At 41.3% G+C, this 22,444-nt stretch overlaps 1 protein-coding gene across 3 annotated transcripts in view; it reads left to right on the forward strand.

Annotated features, from left to right (window-relative positions):
* Positions 1-12,780, forward strand: part of LOC116531430 (proton-coupled amino acid transporter 2) — a 39,112-nt gene extending 26,332 nt beyond the window's left edge. Inside the window, exons 9-10 of one of the 3 annotated variants that reach the window (XM_032250151.1) lie at positions 310-479; positions 11,319-12,780. In XM_032250151.1, the coding sequence (XP_032106042.1) occupies positions 310-479; positions 11,319-11,590 (442 nt within the window). In that variant the 3' untranslated portion in view covers positions 11,591-12,780. Of the gene's footprint in view, positions 1-309; positions 480-3,373; positions 3,609-11,318 lie in introns of those variants that run through there. The other 2 variants (XM_032250152.1, XM_032250153.1) reach the window with 2 other exon arrangements.
* The last annotated feature ends 9,664 nt before the right edge of the window (positions 12,781-22,444 follow it).

Consider the following 22,444-nt stretch of genomic DNA (forward strand, 5'->3'; position numbering starts at 1 on the left):
AAAAAAAAAAAAAAAAAAAAAAAAAAAAGAAAGAAAGAAAAAAAATATATATATACATATACCCAATCTCAAGACTGTTTTTATTTCATTTAGAAATGACTCTTTCAATTGTTTCCACTGAATCTGGAAAGCTTCCCCCTGTTTTCACTGCATGCTCTCCCTCTTGACTCTAGAAGGTCCCTCGCTGTTATTTTCAGAAAGGGAAACAAAAGCCCAAGGCATTGTTCCAAGTTCAGAGGTTAATGTTCCAAGGAGGCCAGTGTCAGAACACAGTGGTGGTGGAGAGCAGCACTGTGGTTTGTGTTGCAGGTTGTATCAGTCTGTCAAGCTTCTCTACATTGCTGGCATCCTGTGCACCTATGCTCTGCAGTTCTACGTCCCTGCAGAAATCATCATCCCCTTCTCCATCTCCCGGGTGTCAACACGCTGGGCACTGCCTCTGGATCTGTCCATTCGCATCGCCATGGTCTGCCTGACATGTGAGTAGAAAGGAGAGCTCAGTGTTCCTGCTGATCTTTTCTGAGGGCTATCAAGAATCACCCAGATAGGCCAGACGCATTGGCTCACGCCTCTAATCCTGGCATTTTGGGAGGCCGAGCCGGGCGGATCACCTGAGGTCAGGAGTTCCAGACCAGCCTGGCCAAACCCTGTCTCTACTAAAACTACAAAAATTAGCCAGGCACGTGCCTGTAATCCCAGCTACTTGGGAGGCCAAGGCAGGAGAATCACTTGAACACGGTGGTGACGGAGGTTGCAGTGAGCTGAGATCATGCCACTGCACTCCAGCCTGGGTGACAGACCACAATCCATCTCAAAAAAAAAAGAGAATCAGCCAGATGGTGGAGGGCAGTCATGACAACCAGCATTTACTGAGCCCTTGCTGTATTCCAGGGACCATTCTAAAGCTTTGCAAGTATTCACTCATCTAAGCCTCAGGGACAACCCCATTCTTAAACACGTACCTAATTAGACAGATTTGTTGGTGTCCAGCCTAAGGGATTGACAGAGCTTATCAAACAATAATCATAAGAAGTTTTTGGGCATGGTGGCACGTGCCTGTGATCCCAGCACTTTGAGAGGCCAAAGCAGGCAGGTTGCTTGAGTTCAGAAGTTTTGAGACCAGCCGGGGCAACATGGCGAAACCCATCTCTACAAAAAAAATTAGCCAGTCATGGTGGCCCATGTCTGTAGTCCCAGCTACTTGGGAGTCTGGGGTGGGAGGATTGCTTGAGCCCAGGAGATGGAGGCTGCAGTGAGCTGAGATTGCACTACAGCACTCCAGCCTAGACAAAAGAGTCAGACCCTCTCTCAGATAAATACATCATAAGAACTGACATGCATTGAACACTTACTTTGTGCCACGCACTGTGTTCAATTCTTTCTAGTCTAGATTTCACGATATGTTATTCAGTCCTCACAAGAATTTTCACGAGGTAAAACTCTAATAAACCCTACTTTATGAAAGAAAAAATTGAGGCAGTGAGTGATTAATAATTGGCCAGGAAGTATCAGAGGTAGGATTTGAATTCAAGTCATATAAGTCTAGGGCTGGTGCCCTTTACCTCCAGGGCAGACATTGAAAATGGGACTCTAATCTGGCAACAAGTGGTGTTTGAACCTCACAATGTTGTATAAATTTGGGCCAACATTTAAAATGTGGGCAATCTTCCATACAAATGCAGATTTTAAAAATTTTTTGGTGGGGGCAATATCAAACGATCGGGCAAGCCTGGGATCACATTCCCCATCAGCAACAATCAAGGCTGGGGCTCCTTCACCCCTGCACGGCCCTGTGCTTGCCGATTGGCTGAGGACAGTCCCACTCCCTGGCTCACAGCAGCCCCCATGACCCAGAGTGCCCCTTTCTGCAACTATTCCACCAGAGGCTAAAGGAGACGGCTAGAGATTCCTTTACAGACTGGAGGTGGCCCACTGTCCCTAAGATGCCTTTTGGTTGTCATTGCAAAAGTGTCTTCTTTATAAGGCTGAATTGTATTGCACTGTATGTACATTTTCTATAGCCATTCATCTGTCCAGGGACGTTTAGAAAATTCTTTTTTTTTTCTTTTTGCATGACAAAGCGTTACTTTTAGATGATTATCAGTACACCAACTAATAACATGCAACAAGTTCTTGAATTCTACCATCTAGTAATTTTGATTAAGAGAAACTAAAAGTAGCTCAGTTATAATAGCATTCGTTATTCTAACCATTAGCAGGAACGGACTAATTTAAGACTGGCTGCTGCTTCACGCAGATTACAGATAACTATTTACTATTTTTTCATAGATAGAATCCCTGACATTCAAGAAAGTGCTGCAGGGGAAAAAAAATTATTAATCTCTTTTTTCTTCAAAGAACATTTTTTTTACTAGATATAAGAAAGAAAAAGTCAACATTGATACATATGTTACTTGAGCTAAAAGGCAGAGGAAAACAGATAACATATACCCATTAAATTTGCACAAAATACAATGTAAACAGAAAATCTATAGGTAAGTTCTAACTCTGTACAAAGAAGCTATATTTTATATTCTCCAAGAAGTGAAGGAACCTGCTATATAATATACAGAAATCATTTAATGCCTTTTCATAAGAATATAACTGGAGCTTCATATTCCCTGAGGGTATCTAAAATGCCAATCCATGGTACAGGCGCTTCTTTTTCTTGCTGTTCTTCATTTATGCAGCAGTTTTCATGGATTTCTGTCCAGGTGTCACAGGCAAAAGCCAGGAGGCTATCCAAGCCTTCACCCCCATTCTGCTGGAAGTAGGTCTGGAGGCTGGTCTTCCTCTGAGCCACCTGCGCCACCTCAGTGCCACGGCTGCTGTGGGATTCCAGGGAACGGCTTCCTTGGTCTTGAACTCTTTCTCTCTCTGTAGGCAGTGCTGTTCAGTTTCAGCCTCAGCTGCTTCCTTGGCCTGCTTCAGCCTCTAGGTTTTTTGCTCACACCCGGACACCTTCTCAGTGGCTGCGTCTTGGCCTGCAGCAGCTGCTGAGTCCCCTGAGACTGACTGGCTGAAGCGGCTCTTGATTCTCACGCTTCTAGGCCAGTCCACAGCATTTGTTCAACACTGATTTCCTTATTTTGAAGTGATTCATTCTCAGTTTGACCTTGAAGGCAGGAACCATCTAGTATCAGAGATTCCAGACAGATCAAAGAATTTGCTGTATAAACATAACAATCCCTTACACCTAAACTACACTTCATGCATTGTTTCAATTAGCATGTATGAGTAAATAACTTGGAGTAATAGCAAAGATAACTCTTCTGAGTGCTTTACATGAATAATCTCCTTGAAGACTTTTATATCCTATGCAGAATGAATCATAATACCTAAAAGGATAGTAGCATTCATCTCTATTTTGCAGCAGAGGAAACAAGCTGAGGAAGGGGTGGGACTCGGCCAAGGCCACACGAGGAAGAGCCAGACCCCTGCCTTCCAGACCTGCTCTGTTCTATTAACGCTCCTCCTCCAAAGGAGGCCTGGTCAAGACTCCTGGGATTTCTTGGTGACCAGGAATATTTTTCATCAAATACAATAAAAAATGTAAAAGCCCAGGTCTGGAAAACATCCTCTAAAAAAATATAATCTCAAAATTTTTAGCTTTTCATGTTTCTTTGTTAGGTGTTTTCTGACATGTATGTAAAACCTGGAGAAGACACTTCTTTAAGGTATCTACCTCGTGGGTTTTCTTCCAACTGAAAACTTCTTTGTGCTATAAAGGATTTCACATTCTAATTGTTTGCAAGTAAGAGGTTCTTATACTCATGTTAATTATTTATTAAAATGCTAGGCATTTTTTAAATTATTTGTGTATTTATTATTTTATTTATTAAAATGTTAGGCATTTTAAAAAAGACAAGACTTTTAAAAAATTTGTACATTGGGCCGGGCGCGGTGGCTCACACCTATAATCCTAGCACTTTGGGAGGCCGAGGTGGGTGGATCACCTGAGGTCAGGGGTTCAAGACCAGCCTGGCCATCATGGTGAAACCCCATCTTGAAAAAAAAAAAAGTAAAAAAAAAAAAAATTTGTACATTGATACAAACTTTGATAGTCCAAACACTGATAGTTTGTATATTAATATATTCCAAACAGCTTGAATGGTTCTCAGTACTTTTATTTGGTGTTATTTATTAAGTAAGAGCTTAAGTTTTGTTGACTATGTAAGGATCCAAAATGTAACTCAGTAGCATAAAGATTGTTTTAAGCTAAAAACATTTGAACAAAAGAAGCTGCGGGAAAAAAATCGTTATATTTGTTTTACTGATATAAGCAGGACCTCCTGAAAAATACAGCTGCCATAAATTTCTTCTCTGGGAGGTTTAGAGCCAGAAAAGAAACTTAGCATTATCATTGGAATTACTAACTGCTTAACAAATTTTATCTGAAACTGTCATCGTTTCCTTTTGTTCTTCCATAAAAGCCCTTCCTCCTGCCTTCTTTCCCCCTTATTAAGAGGGTATCTTTGGCTGTTCTGGAAGCCAATTCATCTCAAGGCTCTGGAGCTTATAAATTCGGTTTGTCTTTTCTCTTGTTAATCTTACCTATTGTAAGTTAAACTCGCAGGCACCACTGGCCCCAAGTTGGTAGAGGAGAAGTTTTTCCTCCTAACAATATGAATGAACAATATGAATGAATACAATTAGACAGAGACACACCAAATTTTGTTGTTGTTATTTTGAGATGGGGTCTCACTGTATTGCCCAGGCTGTCCCTGAACTCCCAGATCCTCCTGCCTCAGCCTCCTGCATAGTTTATGCTATAGGAATGTGCCACCGTGCCTGGCTGAATTTTTAATGTGTAACTTCTAGGGAATATGATTAGGGAAATTGGAGGACTTTCAACTTTTACTTTTTGTCATTGTATTTCTGAGAAACAACTGGTTTGTTTTTTAAGAAAATAATTTTTCTTCTTCTTTTTTTTTTTTTTTAACTTTAGGTTCTGGAGTACATGTGCAGGTCATGCAGGGTTGTTGCATAGGTGCATACATAACCAGGTGGTTTGCTGCCTCTATTCCCCCTTCATCTATATCTGGCATTTCTCCCCATGTGATCCCTCCCTACCCTCCCCACCCCCTGCTGTCCCTCTCCTACCCCCCCAGCTGCCCCCAGTATGTGATGATGCTCCTCTCCCTGAGTCCATGTGTTCTCACTGTTCAATACCCGCCTATGAGTGAGAACATGCAGTGTTTGGTTTTCTGTTCTTGTCAGTTTGCTGAGAATGATGGTTTCCAGATTCATCCAAGTCCCTACAAAGGACATGAACTCATCATTTTTTATGCCTGTGCAGTATTCCATGGTGTATATGTGCCACATTTTCTTTGTCCAGTCTATCACTGATGGGCATTTGGGTTGGTTCCAGGTCTTTGCTATTGTACACAGGGCCGTAGTGAACATACGTGTACATGTGTCTTTATAATAGAACGATTTATAGTCCTTTGGATATATAATCAGTAATGGGATTGCTGGGTCAAATGGGATTTCTATTTCTAGGTCCTTGAGGAATCACCACACTGTCTTCCACAGTGGTGGCACTAATTTACACTCCCACCAACTGTGTAAGAGTGTTCCTATTTCTCCACATCCTCTCCAGCATCTGTTGTCTCCAGATTTTTTAATGATTGCCATTCTAACTGGTGTGAGATGGTATCTCAATGTGGTTTTGATTTGCATTTCTCTGATGACCAGTGATGATGAGCATTTTTTCATATGTTTGTTGGCCTCAAATATGTCTTCTTTTGAGAAGTGTCTGTTCATATCCTTTGCCCACTTTTGAATGGGTTTGTTTTTTTTTCTCATATATCTGTTTTAGTTCTTCGTAGATTCTGGATATTAGCCCTTTGTCAGATGGGTAGATTGCAAAAATGTTTTCCCGTTCTGTTGGCTGCCGGTTCACTCTAATGATTGTTTCTTTTGCTGTACAGAAACTCTGAAGTTTAATTAGATCCCATTTGTCTATCTTGGCTTTTGTTGCCATTGCTTTTGGTGTTTTAGTCATGAAGTCCTTGCCTATGCCTATGTCCTGGATGGTTTGCCTATGTTTTCTTCTAGAGTTTTTATGGTGCTAGGTTTTATGTTTAAATCTTTAATCCACCTGGAGTTAATTATAGTGTAAGGTTACAGGAAGGGGTTCAGTTTCTGCTTTCTGCACATTGCTAGCCAGTTTTCCCAACACCATTTATTAAACATGGAGTCCTTTCCCCATTGCTTGTTTTTGCTGGGTTTGTCAAAGATCACATGGTTGTAGATATGTGGCATTGCTCCCAATGCCTCTATTCTGTTCCATTGGTCTATGTCTCTGTTTTGATACTAGTACCATGCTGTTTTGATTACTGTAGCCTTGTAGTATAGTTTGAAGTCCGGCAGTATGATGCCTCTGGCTTTGTTCTTTTTGCTTAGGATTGTCTTGGCTGTGTGGGCTCTCTTGTGGTTCCATATGAAGTTTAAAGTGGTTTTTTCCAGTTCTGTGAAGAAGGTCATTAGTAGCTTGATGGGGATAGTGTTGAATCTATAAATTACTTTGGGCAATATGGCCATTTTCACTATATTGTTTTTTCCTAACCATGAGCATGGAATGTTTTTCCATCTGTTTGTGTCCTCTGTTATTTCGTTGAGCAGTGGTTTGTAGTTCTCCTTGAAGAGGTCCTTTATATCCTTTGTTAGTTGTATTCCTAAGTATTCTATTCTCTTTGTAGCAATTGTGAATGGGAGTTCACTCTTGATTTGGCTCTCTTTTTGTCTGTTATTGGTATATAGGAATGCTTGTGATTTCTGCACATTGATTTTGTATCCTGAGACTTTGCTGAAGTTGCTTATCAGTTTCAGGAGATTTGGGGCTGAGACAATGGGGTCGTCTAGATATACAATCACATCGTCTGCAAATAGAGACAGTTTGACTTCCTCCTTTTCTAATTGAATACCCTTTATTTCTTTTTCTTGCCTGATTGCTCTGGCTAGAACTTCCAATACTATATTGAATAGGAGTGGTGAGAGAGGGCATCCTTGTCTAGTGCCTGATTTCAAAGGGAATGCTTCAGCTTTTGCCCATTCAGTATGATATTGGCTGTGAGTTTGTCATAAATAGCTTTTATTATTTTATGATATGTTCCATTGATACCTAGTTTATTGAGAGTTTTTAGCATGAAGAACTGTTGAATTTTGTCAAAGGCCTTCTCTGAATCTATTGAGATAATTATGTGGTTTTTGTCTTTGGTTCTGTTTATGTGGATTACGTTTATGGACTTGTGTACATTGAGCCAGCCTTGCATCCCTGGGATGAAGCCTACTTGATCGTGATGAATGATCTTTTTGATGTGCTATTGCATTCAGTTTGCCAGTATTTTATTGAAGACTTTTGCATCCATGTTCATCATGGATATTGGCCTGATGTTTTCTTTTTTTGTTGAGTCTCTGCCAGGTTTTGGTATCAGGATGCTGTTGGACTTATAAAATGAGTTAGGGAGGATTCCCTCTTTTTGTATTGTTTGCTATAGTTTTAGAAGGAATGGAACCAGCTCCTCTTTGTACATCTGGTAGAATATTTCTGTGAATCCATCTGGACCTGGACTTTTTTTGGTTGGTAGGCTATTGATTGCTGCCTCAACTTCAGCCCTTGTTATTGGTCTATTCAGGGTTTCAGCTTCTTCCTGGTTTAGCCTTCATAGGTAGAAGTGTCCAGGAATTTATCTATTTCTTCCAGGTTTACTGGTTTGTGTGCATAGAGTCGTTTGTAGTAATCTCTTACGGTAGTTTGTATTTTTGGGGAATCAGTGGTGATATCCCCTTTATCATTTTTTATTGCATCTAATTGATTCTTCTCTCTTTTCTTTTTTATTAGTCTGGCTAGCAGTCTATTTTGTTGATCTTTCCAAAAAACCAGTTCCTGGATTTATTGATTTTTTAAAGGGTTTTTTGTGTCTCTATCTCCTTCAGTTTGGCTCTGATCTTAGCTATTTCTTGTCTTCTGCTAGCTTTTGAGTTTTTTTGATCTTGCTCCTCTAGCTCTTTCAATTTTGAAGATGGGGTGTTGATTTTAGATCTTTTCCTTGTTTCTCATGTGAGCATTTATTGCTATAAATTTCCCTCTTGACACTGCTTTAAAGGTGTCCCAGAGATTCTGGTAAGTTGTGTCTTCATTCTGATTGGTTTCGAAGAACATCTTTATTTCTGCTTTCATTTCATTGTTTATCCAGTGGACACTCAGAAGCAAGTTGTTCAGTTTCCAAGTAGTTCTGCAGATTTGAGTGAGTTTCTTAATCCTGAGTTCTAATCTGATTGTGCTGTGGTCTGATAGACTGTTTGTTATGATTTCCATTCTTTCGCATTTTCTGAAGGGTGATTTGCCTCCAATTATGTGGTCAATTTTAGAGTAAGTGCAATGTGGTGCTGAGAAGAATGTATATTCTGTGGATTTGGGGTGGAGCATTCTGTATATGACTATTAGGTCCACTCGGTCCAGCTCTGCATTCAAGTCCTGGATGTTGTTGTTAATTTTCTGTCTTGTCGATCTGTCTAATATTGACAGTGGAGTGTTGAAATCTCCCACTATTACTGTGTGGGTGACTAAATCACATTTTAGGTCATTAAGAACTTTCTTTATGTATCTGGGTGCTCCTGTGTTGGGTGTGTATATATTTAGGATAGTTATCTCTTCTTGTTGGATTGATCCTTTTACCATTATGTAATGCCCTTCTTTATCTCTTTTGATCTGTGTTGGTTTGAAGTCCATTTTATCAGAGACTAGGATTGCAACCCCTGCTTTTTTTTGTTCTCCATTTGCTTGACAAATCTTCTTCCATTCTTTTGAGTCTATATGTGTCTTTGTATGTGAAATGGATTTCCTGAAGATAGCACACCAATGGGTCTTGATTTTTTTATCCAGTTTACCAGTCTGTGTCTTTTGATTGGGGCATTTAGGCCATTTACATTCAACGTTAAAATTGTTATGTGTGAATTTGATCCTGCCATATTGTTACTGGCTGGTTTTCTTGCCCATTAGTTGACTCAGTTTCTTCATTGCATATTTGGTTTTTGCCATTTGATGTGCTTTTGCAGTGGCTGGTACTTGTTCCTTTCTGTGTTTAGTGTTTCTTTCAGGAGCTCTTGTAAGGCAGGTCTGGTGGTGACGAAATCTCTCAGTAATTGCTTGTCTGTAAAGGATTTTATTTCTTCTCACTTATGAAGCTTAGTTTGGCTGGATATGAGATTCCGGGTTGAAAGTTCTTTTCTTTAAGGATGTTGAATATTGGCCCCTACTCTCTTCTGGCTTGTAGGGTTTCTGCTGAGAGATCTGCTGTGAGTCTGATTAGCTTCCCTCTGTGGGTGACCTGACCCTTCTCTCTGGCTGCCCTTAGCATTTTTTCCTTCATTTCAACCCTGGTGAATCTGACGATTATGTGCCTTGGGGTTGCTCTTCTTGAGGAATATCTTTGTGGAGTTCTCTGTATTTCTTGGATTTGAATGTTTGCCTGCCTTGCTAGGCTGTGGAAGTTCTCCTGGATAATATTCTGGAGCATATTTTCCAGCTTGGATTCATTCTCCCTGTCATATTCAGGTACACCTATCAAGCATAGATTATGTCTTTTCACATAATCTCATATTTCTTGGAGGCTTTGGTCATTTTTTTTTCACTCTTTGTTCTCTTGTCTTCTCTTTATTACATTGAATTGATCTTCAATCTCTGATTTCCTTTCTTCTGCTTGATTGACTTGGCTATTAAAACTTATGTTTGCTTCACTTAGTTCTCGTGCTGTGTTTTTCAACTCCATCAAATCGTTGATGTTCTTCTCTAAGGTGGTTATTCTAGTTAGCATTTCGTCTAACCTTTTTTTTCAAGGTTTTTAGTTTCTTTGCATTGGGTTAGAATGTGTTCCTTTAGCTCAGAAAAGTTTGTTATTATCCACCTTCTGAAGCCCGTTTCTGTCAATTCGTCTCACTCTTTCTCAGTCATGTCGTGTTCGCGTATTGATGAGGAGTTGTGATCCCTTGAGGAGAAGAGGTATTCTGGTCTTTGATGGTTTCATCTTTTTTGCGCTGTTTTGTTTTCCCATCTTCATGGATTTATCTATCTCTGATCTCAGGGAGCTGCTTGATAAAGCCACTTGTCTGCCTGTCGAGGCAGGTTTCCAGGGATTCCTTCAGGTTGCTAGGCAGGCTTCCTGTGTCTTTTTTGTTCACACTGGGAGGCTAGGCCTGCCTTTTCTGCTGACCTGGAGGTGCTGCTGGGTAGTCAAGAACACCACCTTGTTGCTACGTAGGCTTCCTGTGTTTTTTGTTAAAACATGAAGCCTAGTCCCGCCTCTTTAATGGTCAGTTGTGCCTTTGCTCCATGGAGCTGGATCATTCAGGGTTCAGCTGAGACTGAGCCACTGGCTGCGTAACCTGCTAGAGTTAGTGCTTCAGCCCTCTGGGGTTTGTGGGGGAGGGTAGGTATCTGCCCAGCTGCACCGTCCATCCACCCGCTTTCAGCTCCCTCCCTCTCCAGGCAGGGGAAGGGAGCGATAGCTCAGTCTGCAGCCTCTCCCAGTGGGCTTATGCACTTATGTGTTTGCTTAGCTCTGTGCAACAATCTGGGACACAGTCCTGGATCATTATTCAACTCTGCACTTGTAATTCCCAGCACTTGACTGGCAAAGATCCCCTGTTCTGTGGATTTCTGAGGCTTTGGGGAAAACGCTGTATCTGGACCGGGGTGCTGGAGGGGAAGCCTCCAACTCATTGGTCTGATGCACTTTCTGGGTGAAGCAGCACCCTTCCCCACCTCAGTCTGCCCTGTCTGGGCTTTGCTCACTGTCTGACCAGACCTGTTGAAATGCACCTGGTACCTGGTTGGAGCTAGGAGATCTCTCGATTTCTGCGTCTCTCTCGCTAGGTGTTGTGCACTGGAGTTGTGTCTATTCAGCCATCTTGTTTCCTCTCTGCCTCTTCTTTTTTTTTTTTTTTTAAATGCGACAGGACTTCACTTTATCACCCAGGCTGGAGTGTAGTAGCACTATCTTGGCTCACTGTAACCTCTGCCTCTTAGGTTCAAGTGATTCGCCTGCCTCAGCCCCCTGAGTAGCTGAGATTACAGGCACCCACCACCACACCCAGCTAATTTTTGTATTTTTAGTAGAAACAAGATTTCACTATGTTGGACAGGCTGGTCTTGAACTCCCAACCTTCAGTGATCTGCCCATCTTGGCCTCCCAAACTGCTGAGATTACAGGTGTGAATCACTGCACCCAGCCAAGAAGAGGATTTTAAGAACAAACTTTCAAAGTTTGGCTAAGCCTGGAATTCTCCATCTGTCCCCTATTCTCTCCATGCAGGCCTCCTGGCCATCCTCATCCCCCGCCTGGACCTGGTCCTCGCCCTGGTGGGCTCCGTGAGCAGCAGCGCCCTGGCCCTCATCATCCCACCCCTCCTGGAGGTCACCACCTTCTATTCAGAGGGCATGAGCCCCCTCACCATCTTCAAGGACGCCCTGATCAGCATCCTGGGCTTCGTGGGTTTTGTGGTGGGGACGTACCAGGCCCTGGATGAGCTGCTGAAGTCAGGAGACTCTCTCCCCTTTTCTAACTCCACCACGTTTATTCAGTGAGCATGGCACTGCTCCTTGCCCACCAGCACCTGACTTTTAATGAAACAGATCTCTTTTTTTTTTTTCTTGAGATGGATTTTCGCTCTTGGGCAATGGTGAGATCTCGGCTCATCACAGCCTCCATCTCCCAGGTCCAAGTGATTCTCCTGCCTCAGCCTCATGAGTGGCTGGGATTACAGGCATGTGCCAGCAGGCCCGGCTACTTTTTGAATTTTTAGTGGAGATGGGGTTTCTCCATGTTGGTCGGGCTGATCTCGAACTCCCAACCTCAAGTGATCCTCCCGCCTCTGCCTTGCAAAGTGCTGGGATTACAGGCATGAGCCACTGTGCCCAGCTGGATCTCTTTTATATGCATTATCTTTATGTCACTGCTTTACCTTTTCTCTGGGCCAAGTCATGATGAAACAAGAAAGGACTCACTGGCTACAAGCTCTAAATGGTAATTTTTTAAAACTTTATTTTGTTTACTTCTTCTTTTCACATGTGGCATTCCACTACATTGTGAGCTTTCCCTTGGAAGGCTCTGGATTCTATCCCCCCTTATAATAATTGGCACAGTGAATTTCATACCCGGCGTGGAACTATGCAAGAAGAAGCCACCAGAGGGCCCCAAGTGACAGCAACTGGCAGAAGGAAGTGCAGCCAGCTAAGACTGTCCACGCTTTGGCAGACAACGGGTTTTCCCTTTTCTGGTTCTGTTCAAAACGCAAACACTAAGAGTGGGTACATAATCCACAAGCCAGAAAGTTGTGCATGGCTCCAGTGTTGAGATGGGTAAGGCCAAGATGACCAGTGTGAAGAAACTCAGATAGAAAGGAGCCACGCATATTTAGAGGCAACAAACATTTCAAACCATTAGAGAATATTTTCTCCCAATTCGAAGATCCCAACCATGAGTAGGAAGCATGGAAATAGATGTGCCCATGGGGAGGGATGAGAGGTGAACATGAAAATTATTTGAATAGACTTTACTTCTTAATTCTTGCAACATGCATTCTTGATTACCTACTGTGTACCAAATAAGATTTTGTAGAATAATGCAAAAATGACCATAAATTCCTCTTGATAATGTGACTTTGCAGCTGCTCCTATGAAGAGACGAAGTCTATATCTCTATGCCTTAAATTTGTTTTTGTTCTCCCCCCCCGCCTTTAAATGGAGTCTCACTCTGTTGCTCAGGCTGGAGTGCAATGGTGTGATCTCAGCTCACTGCAACCTCCACCTCCCGGGTTCAAGCAATCCTCCTGCCTCAGCCTCCCAGGTAGCTGGGATTACAGGCGCCCGCCACTACACCTAGCTAATTTTTGTATTTTTAGTAGAGACAGCGTTTCACCATCTTGGCCAGGCTGGTCTGGAACTCCTGACCTCAGGTGATCTGCCCTCCTCGACTTCCCAAAGTGTTGGGATTACAAGTGTGAACCACCATGCCTGGCCTCTCTCCTTTAAATTTTATCTTGACCTTATAACTTGCTTTGGCCAATGGGACATTAGTAAATGTGATGCAGTCAGAGGTTTGGTAATAGTCTGTGTATCAGAACTTGCATCACTTGCTGCTCTGTGGAGTTGAGGCCACCAAGTAAAGAAGCCTGGGCTAGCCTACCAAGGGATCAGAGACCATGTGGAACACAAATGAATGATCCGAGTTGAGCCCTGTCCACAGATCAGCCAGCCTGCCGACTTCCAGACACATGAGTAAAGCCATACTAGACTATATCCAACCCCAGTCAGGCTGACCCAGACCATAAGAATTGTACAGATAATTTACAGAACTGTGATAAATAATAAAGATGTTTGTAATTTTAATCCATAGAGAGTGGAAGGTTTTATGCAGCAAAAGATAACTAACACATCATTCTAAATAGGATACACTGATTAATGGGAAAAGAATCCCTGCTCTCAAGCAGCCAGTCTGCTGTCCATTGGGGAAGAGTAACAGGAAATCAGCTAAGTAAATACCATCATATGTCCATCTCAGGGCAAAGGACACTGCCTGCTCTGAAGCACCAAGGAAGATTTTCCACAGGTGATGCCATTTGAGTGGGCTTTGAATAGAACTTGAGTCTTCTAGGATTGAGTCTGAACCTCCTTCCACTCTGTTCTGCTGCGTAGACATTACAGCACCTATGCTTCTGTCTGATCTTGGCTGGTAGCCAAGGGCAAGCCAAACTGAGACATCACCACAATCTTTCTGGTGGTGACGGCTCTCCCCTCCCCGCAGAATTACCAAAGTTGAGAAAATGCACCTAGATAACTAAATAGATGTTGAAGATCTATAGTCCCAAAAGATGGGGAGAGGAGAGTTTCCCAACAAACTCTCTGTGGTTTATGGGAATGATCTATACCTGTGTCAGCCTCGGTGTTAAGAGAACATTTGAAAAAACCCTGTCCTGCTTATTTTCACCCTTCATCTTCCCTGTGCCCCCAAGTTCCCAAGTTCTGGTCTGTTCTTTCTGTATGTTACTTTCTATCTGCTGGACTTCCAAAAGCTACTTCATGAGCACAAGTCCACTCAGATGGAGGAAAGGCTGGTGGTCCACACCCAGATCCCATAGCCTGTAGAGTCCCTGTTGGGCAATAGGACACCCAGAACCTGTGCTGGGTGCCAGAGGATGGGTTGTCATTTGCACCTTGAGCATTGTTTCATCAACAAACCCAAAGGACTTCCACTGATCTGTTCTAAGTGTTAGCAACATGATCATCCTCTCTGGAAACATTCTCTCTTCCTGCTCCACTATCAATCATGCCACCCATCCTTGAAGTTTAAGGTTATTTTCTCTGTTATTAAAAAAAAAGAAAAAGGATGAGTTCATGTCCTTTGCAAGGACATGAATGAAGTTGGAAACCATCATTCTCAGCAAACTGACACAAGAACAGAAAAACACGGCATGTTCTCACTCACAAATGGGTGTTGAACAATGAGAACACATGGACACAGGGAGGGGAACATAACACACTGGGGCCTGTTGGGGGGTGGGGGGTAGGGGAGGGCTAGCAGGGGGTGGGGCAATTGGCAGTTACAGCACTATAGGCACTTGCCATCATGCTTGGTTAAATTTTTAAGTTTTGTAGAGATGAGGTCTCACTATGATAGTGTATACCTCACAGGGTCATTGTAACTATTAAATTGGATTACCTGATTTCAAATCATACTACATAGATATCGTAACCAAAACTGCATGATACTAACATAAAAACAAACATATGGAATAAGGGAACAGAATAAAGAAGCCAGAAACAAATCCACACACTTATAGTGAACTCATTTTTGACAAACTCATTTTTTCCCAAGAACATACACTGGGAAAAAGAGAGTCTTTTCAGTAAATGCTGCTGGGAAAACTGGATATCCACATGCCAAAAAATGAAACTAGACCCCCATCTCTCACCATATACAAAAATCATATCAAACTGGATTAAAGACTTACATCTAAGATGTCCAACTATGAAACTACTATAAGAAAACATTGGGGAAAATCTCAAAAACATTGGTCTAGGCAAAAATATCTTGAGCAATACCCCACAAGCACAGGCAACCAACACAAAAAGGACAAACGGGATCACATCAAGTTCACTTCTGTGGCCATGTATAGTGGCTCAGGCCTTTAATCCTAGCACTTTGGGAGGCTGAGGTGGGCAGATCACTTGAGCCCAGGAGTTTGAGACCAGCCTGAGCAACATGGTAAATCCCCATCTCTACAAAAAGAGAAAAATTAGCTGGTTGTGCTGGTGTGTGCCTACAGTATCAGCTACTCCAGAGTCTGTAGTGGGAGGATCACCTGAGCCTGGGGAGGTCAAGGCTACAGCGAGCCATGATTATGCCACTACACTCCAGCCTGGGTGACAGTGAGATCCTGTCTCAAAAAATAAAATAATAAAAAGAATCTTCTGCACAGTGAGGGAAGCAATCAACAAAGTAAAGAGACAATCCACAGAATGAGAGAAAATATTTGCAAACTATTCATCTGAAAAGGGATTAATGACCCAAATATATAAGGAGCTCAAACAACACTATTGAAAAAAATCAGCCAGGCACGTGTGGCTCACGCCTGTAATCCCAGCACTTTGGGAGGCCAAGGTGGTTGGATCACCTGAAGTCAGAGTTGAAGACCAGCCTGGGCAACACGGTGAAACCCTGTCTCAACTAAAAATACAAAAACTAGCCGGGTTTGGTGGTGCACAAACAAAAAAGTAATCCCAGCTACTCGGGAGGCTGAGGCAGGAGAATCACTTCCACCTGGGAGGTGGAGGTTGCAGTGAGCTGAGATCGCGCATTTGCATTCCTGTCTGGGCAACAAGAGTAAGATTCCATCTCAAAAAAAAAAAAGAAAGAAAGAAAAAAAAAAAAAGAAAGAAAAAATATAATCAATCAAAAATGGGCAAAATATTTCATTAGATATTTCTCAAAAGAAGACATATGAATGGGAAATAGACATAGGAAAAGGTGTTCAACATCATTGATCATCAGAGAAATGCAAATCAAAACTACAATTAGATTTTAATACCTTAGTTAAAATGGCTTATATCCAAAAGATAGGCAACGATGTGGAGAAAAGGGAGCCGTCATATAAGTATTGGTGTGAATATAAGTTAGTACGGCCACTATGGAGAAAAGTTTGGATGTTCCTCAAAAAATTGAAAATTGAGCTACCCTATGGTCCAGCAATCTTACTGCTAGGTATATACTCAAAAGAAAGGAATTCAGTATATTGAAGAGATATCTGCACTCCCATGTTTTACAATAGCCAGCATTTGGAAACAACCTAAGTGTCCATCAGTAGATCGATGGATAAGGAAAATGTGATACATATACACATTTGGAGTGTGTACAATGGAATACTATTCAGTCATAAAAAAGAATGAGTTCCTGTCATTAACAATATCATAGATGGAACTGGAGATCAATATGTCAGGTGAAATAAGTCAGGCACAGAAAGACGAACATCACGTGTTCTAATTTATTTGTGGGATCTAAAAATCAAAACAATTGAACTCATGGGCATAAAGAATAGAAGGATGGAAACGGTAGTGGTGGGAGTAGGCATGGTTAATGGGTACAAGGAAATAGAATGATGAAGACATACTATTTGGTAGCAAAACAGAGTGACTATAGCCAATAATAATTTAATAGTACATTTTAAAGTAACTAAAAGAGTATAATTGGATTGTTTGTAACACAAGGGATAAATGCTTAAGGGGATGGATACCCCACTCTCCATGATATGCCTATTTCAAGTTGTAGGCCTGTATCAAAATGTCTCATGTACCCCATAAATATATATACCTACTATATACCTCCAAAAATCAAAAATGAAAAAAATTAAAACTTGAGAAAACCCAAAATAGAAAATAGAAAAAAATGTGACCAGTGAATTACAAATTTTTTTTGAAATTTGAAATCCAACTACCCCTCTACGAATAAGCAATCAGCACGAAATGAGGATGGAGTCTGGAAGCTGTATGGTGAATCAAGGGCAAAGCAGGCTGTCCCTGACTTCCTACCCTACTACCTGATGCTATTTAAACTCTCCCAGGGTGTAGAGAGAGAAGAAAGTCCACCCTATTTTTTTTTTTTTTTTGTATACAAAAGGGTCCTTATTCTGATACCGAAATTGAACAAAGCACACACAAAAACTATGACCAAATTAAATCTGAATACAAGCATCTTCCTTATTTATTTATTGTAGATTATTGTGCTATCAGTGAATACAAGCACCTTAGAACAATAGCAATCAGAACCTGATAATGTATTTTAAAAGAACAGGACGCCATGGAGCTTTCCCAAATCCCAAAATGATTTAATACTAACAAATCCATTACCATAGATAACATTTAAGATTCAGGTGGGCGGGGGGAATGGTCACCTAGAGATTCTGAGAAAAAGCTTTAATGAAATTTCATGATATAGTCCAAATTTTCAAAGAAGCCTCAATATTATAAAATTACAAGGAGGAAGAAAGTGATCTCAACGTAAGCATTGTAGTTAACAAGAAAATACTGAGAGGGGCTGAAAAATAAAACGTGAGAGTGGAGAAGGGTTTGGTGTCACTATGTCATTGCCTGGAAAGCTCTGGCGAATCAATCGTATGCTGTTAGAAGCAAAAGAAATCAGTGAAGTGGACAGTAACAAAACGAAATCTGTGAAATGCTTGTCTTTCCTGCATACTAAATAATCATCAAGAAGTAAAATTAGAAGGGAGGGGTCAAAGTCACATACATAGTAGCAAAAGAAAACAGAAGTATCTAGAAACATATATTTTAATGTGCTCTATTTTTGCGAAAAACTTAAACTCTGAGGCAGAAATCAAGGCTTGCATAAACATAGAGTCATGACATACTTTAGATGGTAAACCTCAGTATTGTAAATATGGTCATTCTGAGCAATTTAATTAATCAAGTTAATGTTACCTCAATAAAATGCCCAACTAGAGTTCCTGGGAGGGAGGAGGAGCTTGGCAAATTCATCTGGGAGAATTAATGTCGGTGAGGTGGGAAGGGAAATGATGAAAAAGATGAGGAAGGAGAGTAGACCTTCTCTGTCAGATATTAAGTATATTGCACAGTATCGTAATTAAAAGTTTGGTGCTAGCATCAAAAAGGACTACTCAATGAGAGGAGAGTACAAATACTGACCCAGGAATGCAGAGAAACTATTTGATGATGATTAAAGAAACTGTAATGAATTCTTATTTTTGTTGATTCAGCATCCATTTTGAAAATAAATTGGACAGTGCAGATACGCAACAGTGACCACCTCTCTGACCCAGCATGACCTCCTTGGAAATCACGCCTGCTTACCTTAAGCCCACAGACTGGAACTCCTCTCAGGAAACCTGTTTGAATGGGCAACGCCCCCATAACGCTTTAGTCCCACAGGTTCTCTCTCTTTCTCTCCCTCCGCCAACACCCCTCCACCTTGCGCACTGGTTGAGTGTGCATTTCCTGCCCTCTTCTCACTGGGATCTGTAATAAAACTGCTTATTTCATGGGTTTTGTTGTGCCACCTCCTCTGTGTCTCACCCAACAGACACACTTGAGCCTAACTCTCCTCCTAGTCAGGGCTCTCCTAGAGAGCAACTGCCTTGGATTATGGACACTCTCAAGAGAAAGACTTCAAGATCGAATTAGACAGAAATCATAAGAGTCTTTCAAATAAACTGAGAAACAGACAGATTATTTAATAATGGTGTTGGGAAAACTAGTTAGCCATTTGAAAAATGGGTTAACACAAAAATAGTTTGGAAGCTTACCAGACACTGAGCACCATCCTAGATGCTGTACATACATTAGCTCACTCAATCTTCCTAGCAATCCTCTGTCATTGGCATTACTGTGATACCCTTTACACAGATGAGGAAAACAAGGCACAGAAAGGTTGAGCGATTTGGCCAAACCACACAGCTAATAAATGGTAGGCCCCAGGTTCTATTAAGAATTAAAGACTGAAAGACACACAAAAAAATAGCTATTTTTTTAAAAAGATATACTTTAAGAAAATATTTTATAATCTTGAAGTAGTAAAGGCTGTTCAATGTGAAACTAAAAACTAAAATGAAAAAGACTCAGAAGCCTAACTCTTAAACATATATAAAATTTTTCACTTAAAAAAGGCAGACATAAAAGTATATAATGATTTCCAACTGGTAATAAATATTTGCTGACTATATGAAGACAGGGGGTAAATATTCATATGGAAATATACACATGTATCCGCTCCTTAATAACCTCTCCTCCCTTTACAAACAAACCAATAGAATAATACACAAAATAATAAGCAGGCAATTTACGAGAGAACAAATAGGGATGCCCAAATGATGTAAGGCCCTCAATAGTAACCAAAGAACTCAATTAACTCAAAATGCTCAGTCTCAGTAGTAACCACATAACTCAAAATTAATGTCATTTTTACTTATCACATTGCTAAACATTTTAAAGATTAATAAAAATTGTCATTGGCAGAGTGTGTAGAAGTTAATGGTTATGTATTTGGTACAACTTTTCTGGAGGGCAATATGAATCAGGATTAAAAATAGTATTATTTGACCCAACAATTCTAAGACTTCATTCTGGCAATAACCACATAAATGCTCAAAGGCATATTTACGTGACTGCTCATCACAGTATTGTCTATGAAACAAACAAAAAACTGGAAATGTCCTACATAGCCAATAGTAAGAGTTTTATTAAGCAAACTAAGGCACAAGAAAAGACTACGCAAGAAAGCAACTGGAACTTTCAAATATTGCTGGCAGGAATGCAAAATAGTACAGCAGTTTTGGAAAAACAGTTAGGTAGTGGTAGTTATTCACCATGTGACTATGCAATCCCACTCCTAAATTATTACCAGATAAAACATTTGATCACATAAGGTCCTGTACATGAAGGTTTTTAGAGGCTTTATTCATAATCGCCCAAAACTACAAATAATCCAAAAGTCCATCAACAGGTGAATGAATAAGCACATTGTCATACATCATGCAATGGAACACTAGTCAGCTATAAAAAGGAAGAAACTACTGTTGCACTCAGCAATGTGGGGGAATCTCAAAAGCATTGTGCTGAGTGAAAGATCCCAGACATAAAAGCTTATGTATTACATGATAGCATTCTGAAAAAGGCTAAATGGTATAGGGATGGAACACACGGTGGTTGCCAGGGGGTGGACGTTGTGGGAGAAGGCGCACTACAAAGGGGCATGAGGGAATGTATTCTCTTCCCAGGTCCACAAGGGGGCATAGTTTCAAAGGCAAGAACTTCCCAGAGCCATACCCCGACCCTTGTCTGCATCCTGGAGCTTAAAGGTCTTTGTTTGACTTTTGCGCTCACGGGGGAAAAAAATCAAAGATCAATAACTCTAGCAGAAGTTTAAAGGAACTCTTTCATAGAACAGAAAATTTGAATGGGGCAGGAATTACTCCCAGGTTAAAAGTCCCCTTTTCCCACATCCAGGCAGACTCCATTTCTGGATGCTCTCTCTCTCTCTCTCTCTCTCTATTTCTTTCTCCGTTTTTTTCTCTCTCTGCCTAAATAAATCACTTTCTGCAAAACTCTTTGGGATCCAATATTTACTTAAACAAACCCACTGCACCCGGCGGGGTCCTCCCTCCCAGTCTTGGGTGAGTGAGGGACCAAGGACCTGGAAGAACACATTCTATCGGGGAGCTGAGCTTCCCCCATGCCCCAGAACCCGGTCTCAGGCACAAGGGAATGTTTTGGAGGGATGGAAAGCTTATGTAGGTTGTGGTGTTATGAGACTGCAGACATTTGTCAAAACTCATTGAACTGTAGGCTTTAAAAGGGTGAGTTTTTCTGGATGTGAATTTTACCTCAATAAATCCAACCTTAGAAACAAGACACTCTCCAACCATTAAACATTATTTCTTATGTTTGTTGAAATGAAAATGTGTCCAGAATATATTAAGCAGGAACATTAGTATTATCATTTTGAAGATATACTTGTATATCCATGTTCATAACAGCATTACTCACAATAGCCAAAAGGTGAAAACAATCCCAAATATCCGTCAACTGATGAACAAACAAAATGTGACGTATCCATACGATGAAATATTCAACCTCAAAAAAGACAGAAATTCTGACACATACTACCACATGGATAAACCTTGAGGACATTGTGCTAAGTGAAAGAAGCCAGCCAAAAAGGACGAACACTGTTAGGATTCTCCTCAGATGCAGTACCTGGAGTAGTCAGATTCACAGAGGCAGGCAGTGGAACCGTGGCTGTCAGGGGCAGGGAGGTAGGGGTGGGAATAGGGTGTAGTTTCTTTGATTGCTTTTCTTTTTTTTTGAGACTGAGTCTCACTCTGTCGTCCAGGCTGGAGTGCAGTGATGCGATCTCTGCCCCCCAGGTTCAAGCGATTCTCCTGCCTCAGCCTCCCGAGTAGCTGGGATTACAGGTGCCCGCCACCTCTCTCGGCTAGGGTGTAGTTTCTTAATGGGTGCAGAGCTTCAGTTTTGCAAGATGCAAACTCTTCTGGGGATTGGAGGCACAACAATATGGATACCTTGTTCACATTAGTGAACTGCACACTTTTGAATCAGTTAAAATGCCATTTGCAAGTTTTATGTTATGTGCATTTTTACCACATTGTTTTCAAAAGCTTTATTCTCAAATTGTGTTGTTGGCGGCAGCGGTGGGAGGTGTACCGGTGCTCATGTGCGCATGACCACGGCTGCTCGCTCCGGGTGGGGGTGATTTCCACAGTCTCTCTTTTGTAGTTGTGAGTTTTGCTTTGCCTTGTTTTAAAATGAGCATAGCATTTATTATAACTCATCACTGTCTTGTTTATTTACTTGTTTATTGTCTGTCTTCCTACTAAAGCACAGACTTTGGAACCACTGTCCATCCTATTTATTGTTAAATCTACAGCACTTTATATAGAATAGACGTGCATTAGGTAAGTATTAAAACAATGAATAAATGACATGGCAAAACCCCATCTCTACAAAAAAAGAAATACAAAAATTAGCTGGGCATGGTGGTGTGTGCCTGTAGTCCCAGCTACTCAGGAGGCTGAGGTGGGAGGATTGTTTGAACCCCGGAGGAGGAGGTTGCAGTGAGCTGTGATTATGTCACTGCACTTCAGCCTGGGCTACAGAGTGAGACCCTATCTCAAAAAATAAAAACGAAATAATTTTGCAATAGGGGAGGAGGAATTATTTTCAACTTAAGAAAAAGTCTTTTGGGCATCAGAGGAGAGAGAGACTTCATCTGATATTCAGAGGAAGAGAGAAGCTCCCAGTGCCGATTTTGCAGCAGTACTAAGAGGTGGTGTGGGGAGTACCTTGGCCCCATGAGCTTCATAAGCAGCCTGTGCCGTCATCCCAAACAAACAT

The sequence above is a fragment of the Sapajus apella genome, unplaced genomic scaffold (genome assembly GCF_009761245.1).
Source record: "Sapajus apella isolate SASKATOON/1434 unplaced genomic scaffold, GSC_monkey_1.0 scaffold71, whole genome shotgun sequence".
In the NCBI taxonomy this organism is placed as follows: Eukaryota; Metazoa; Chordata; class Mammalia; order Primates; family Cebidae; genus Sapajus; species Sapajus apella.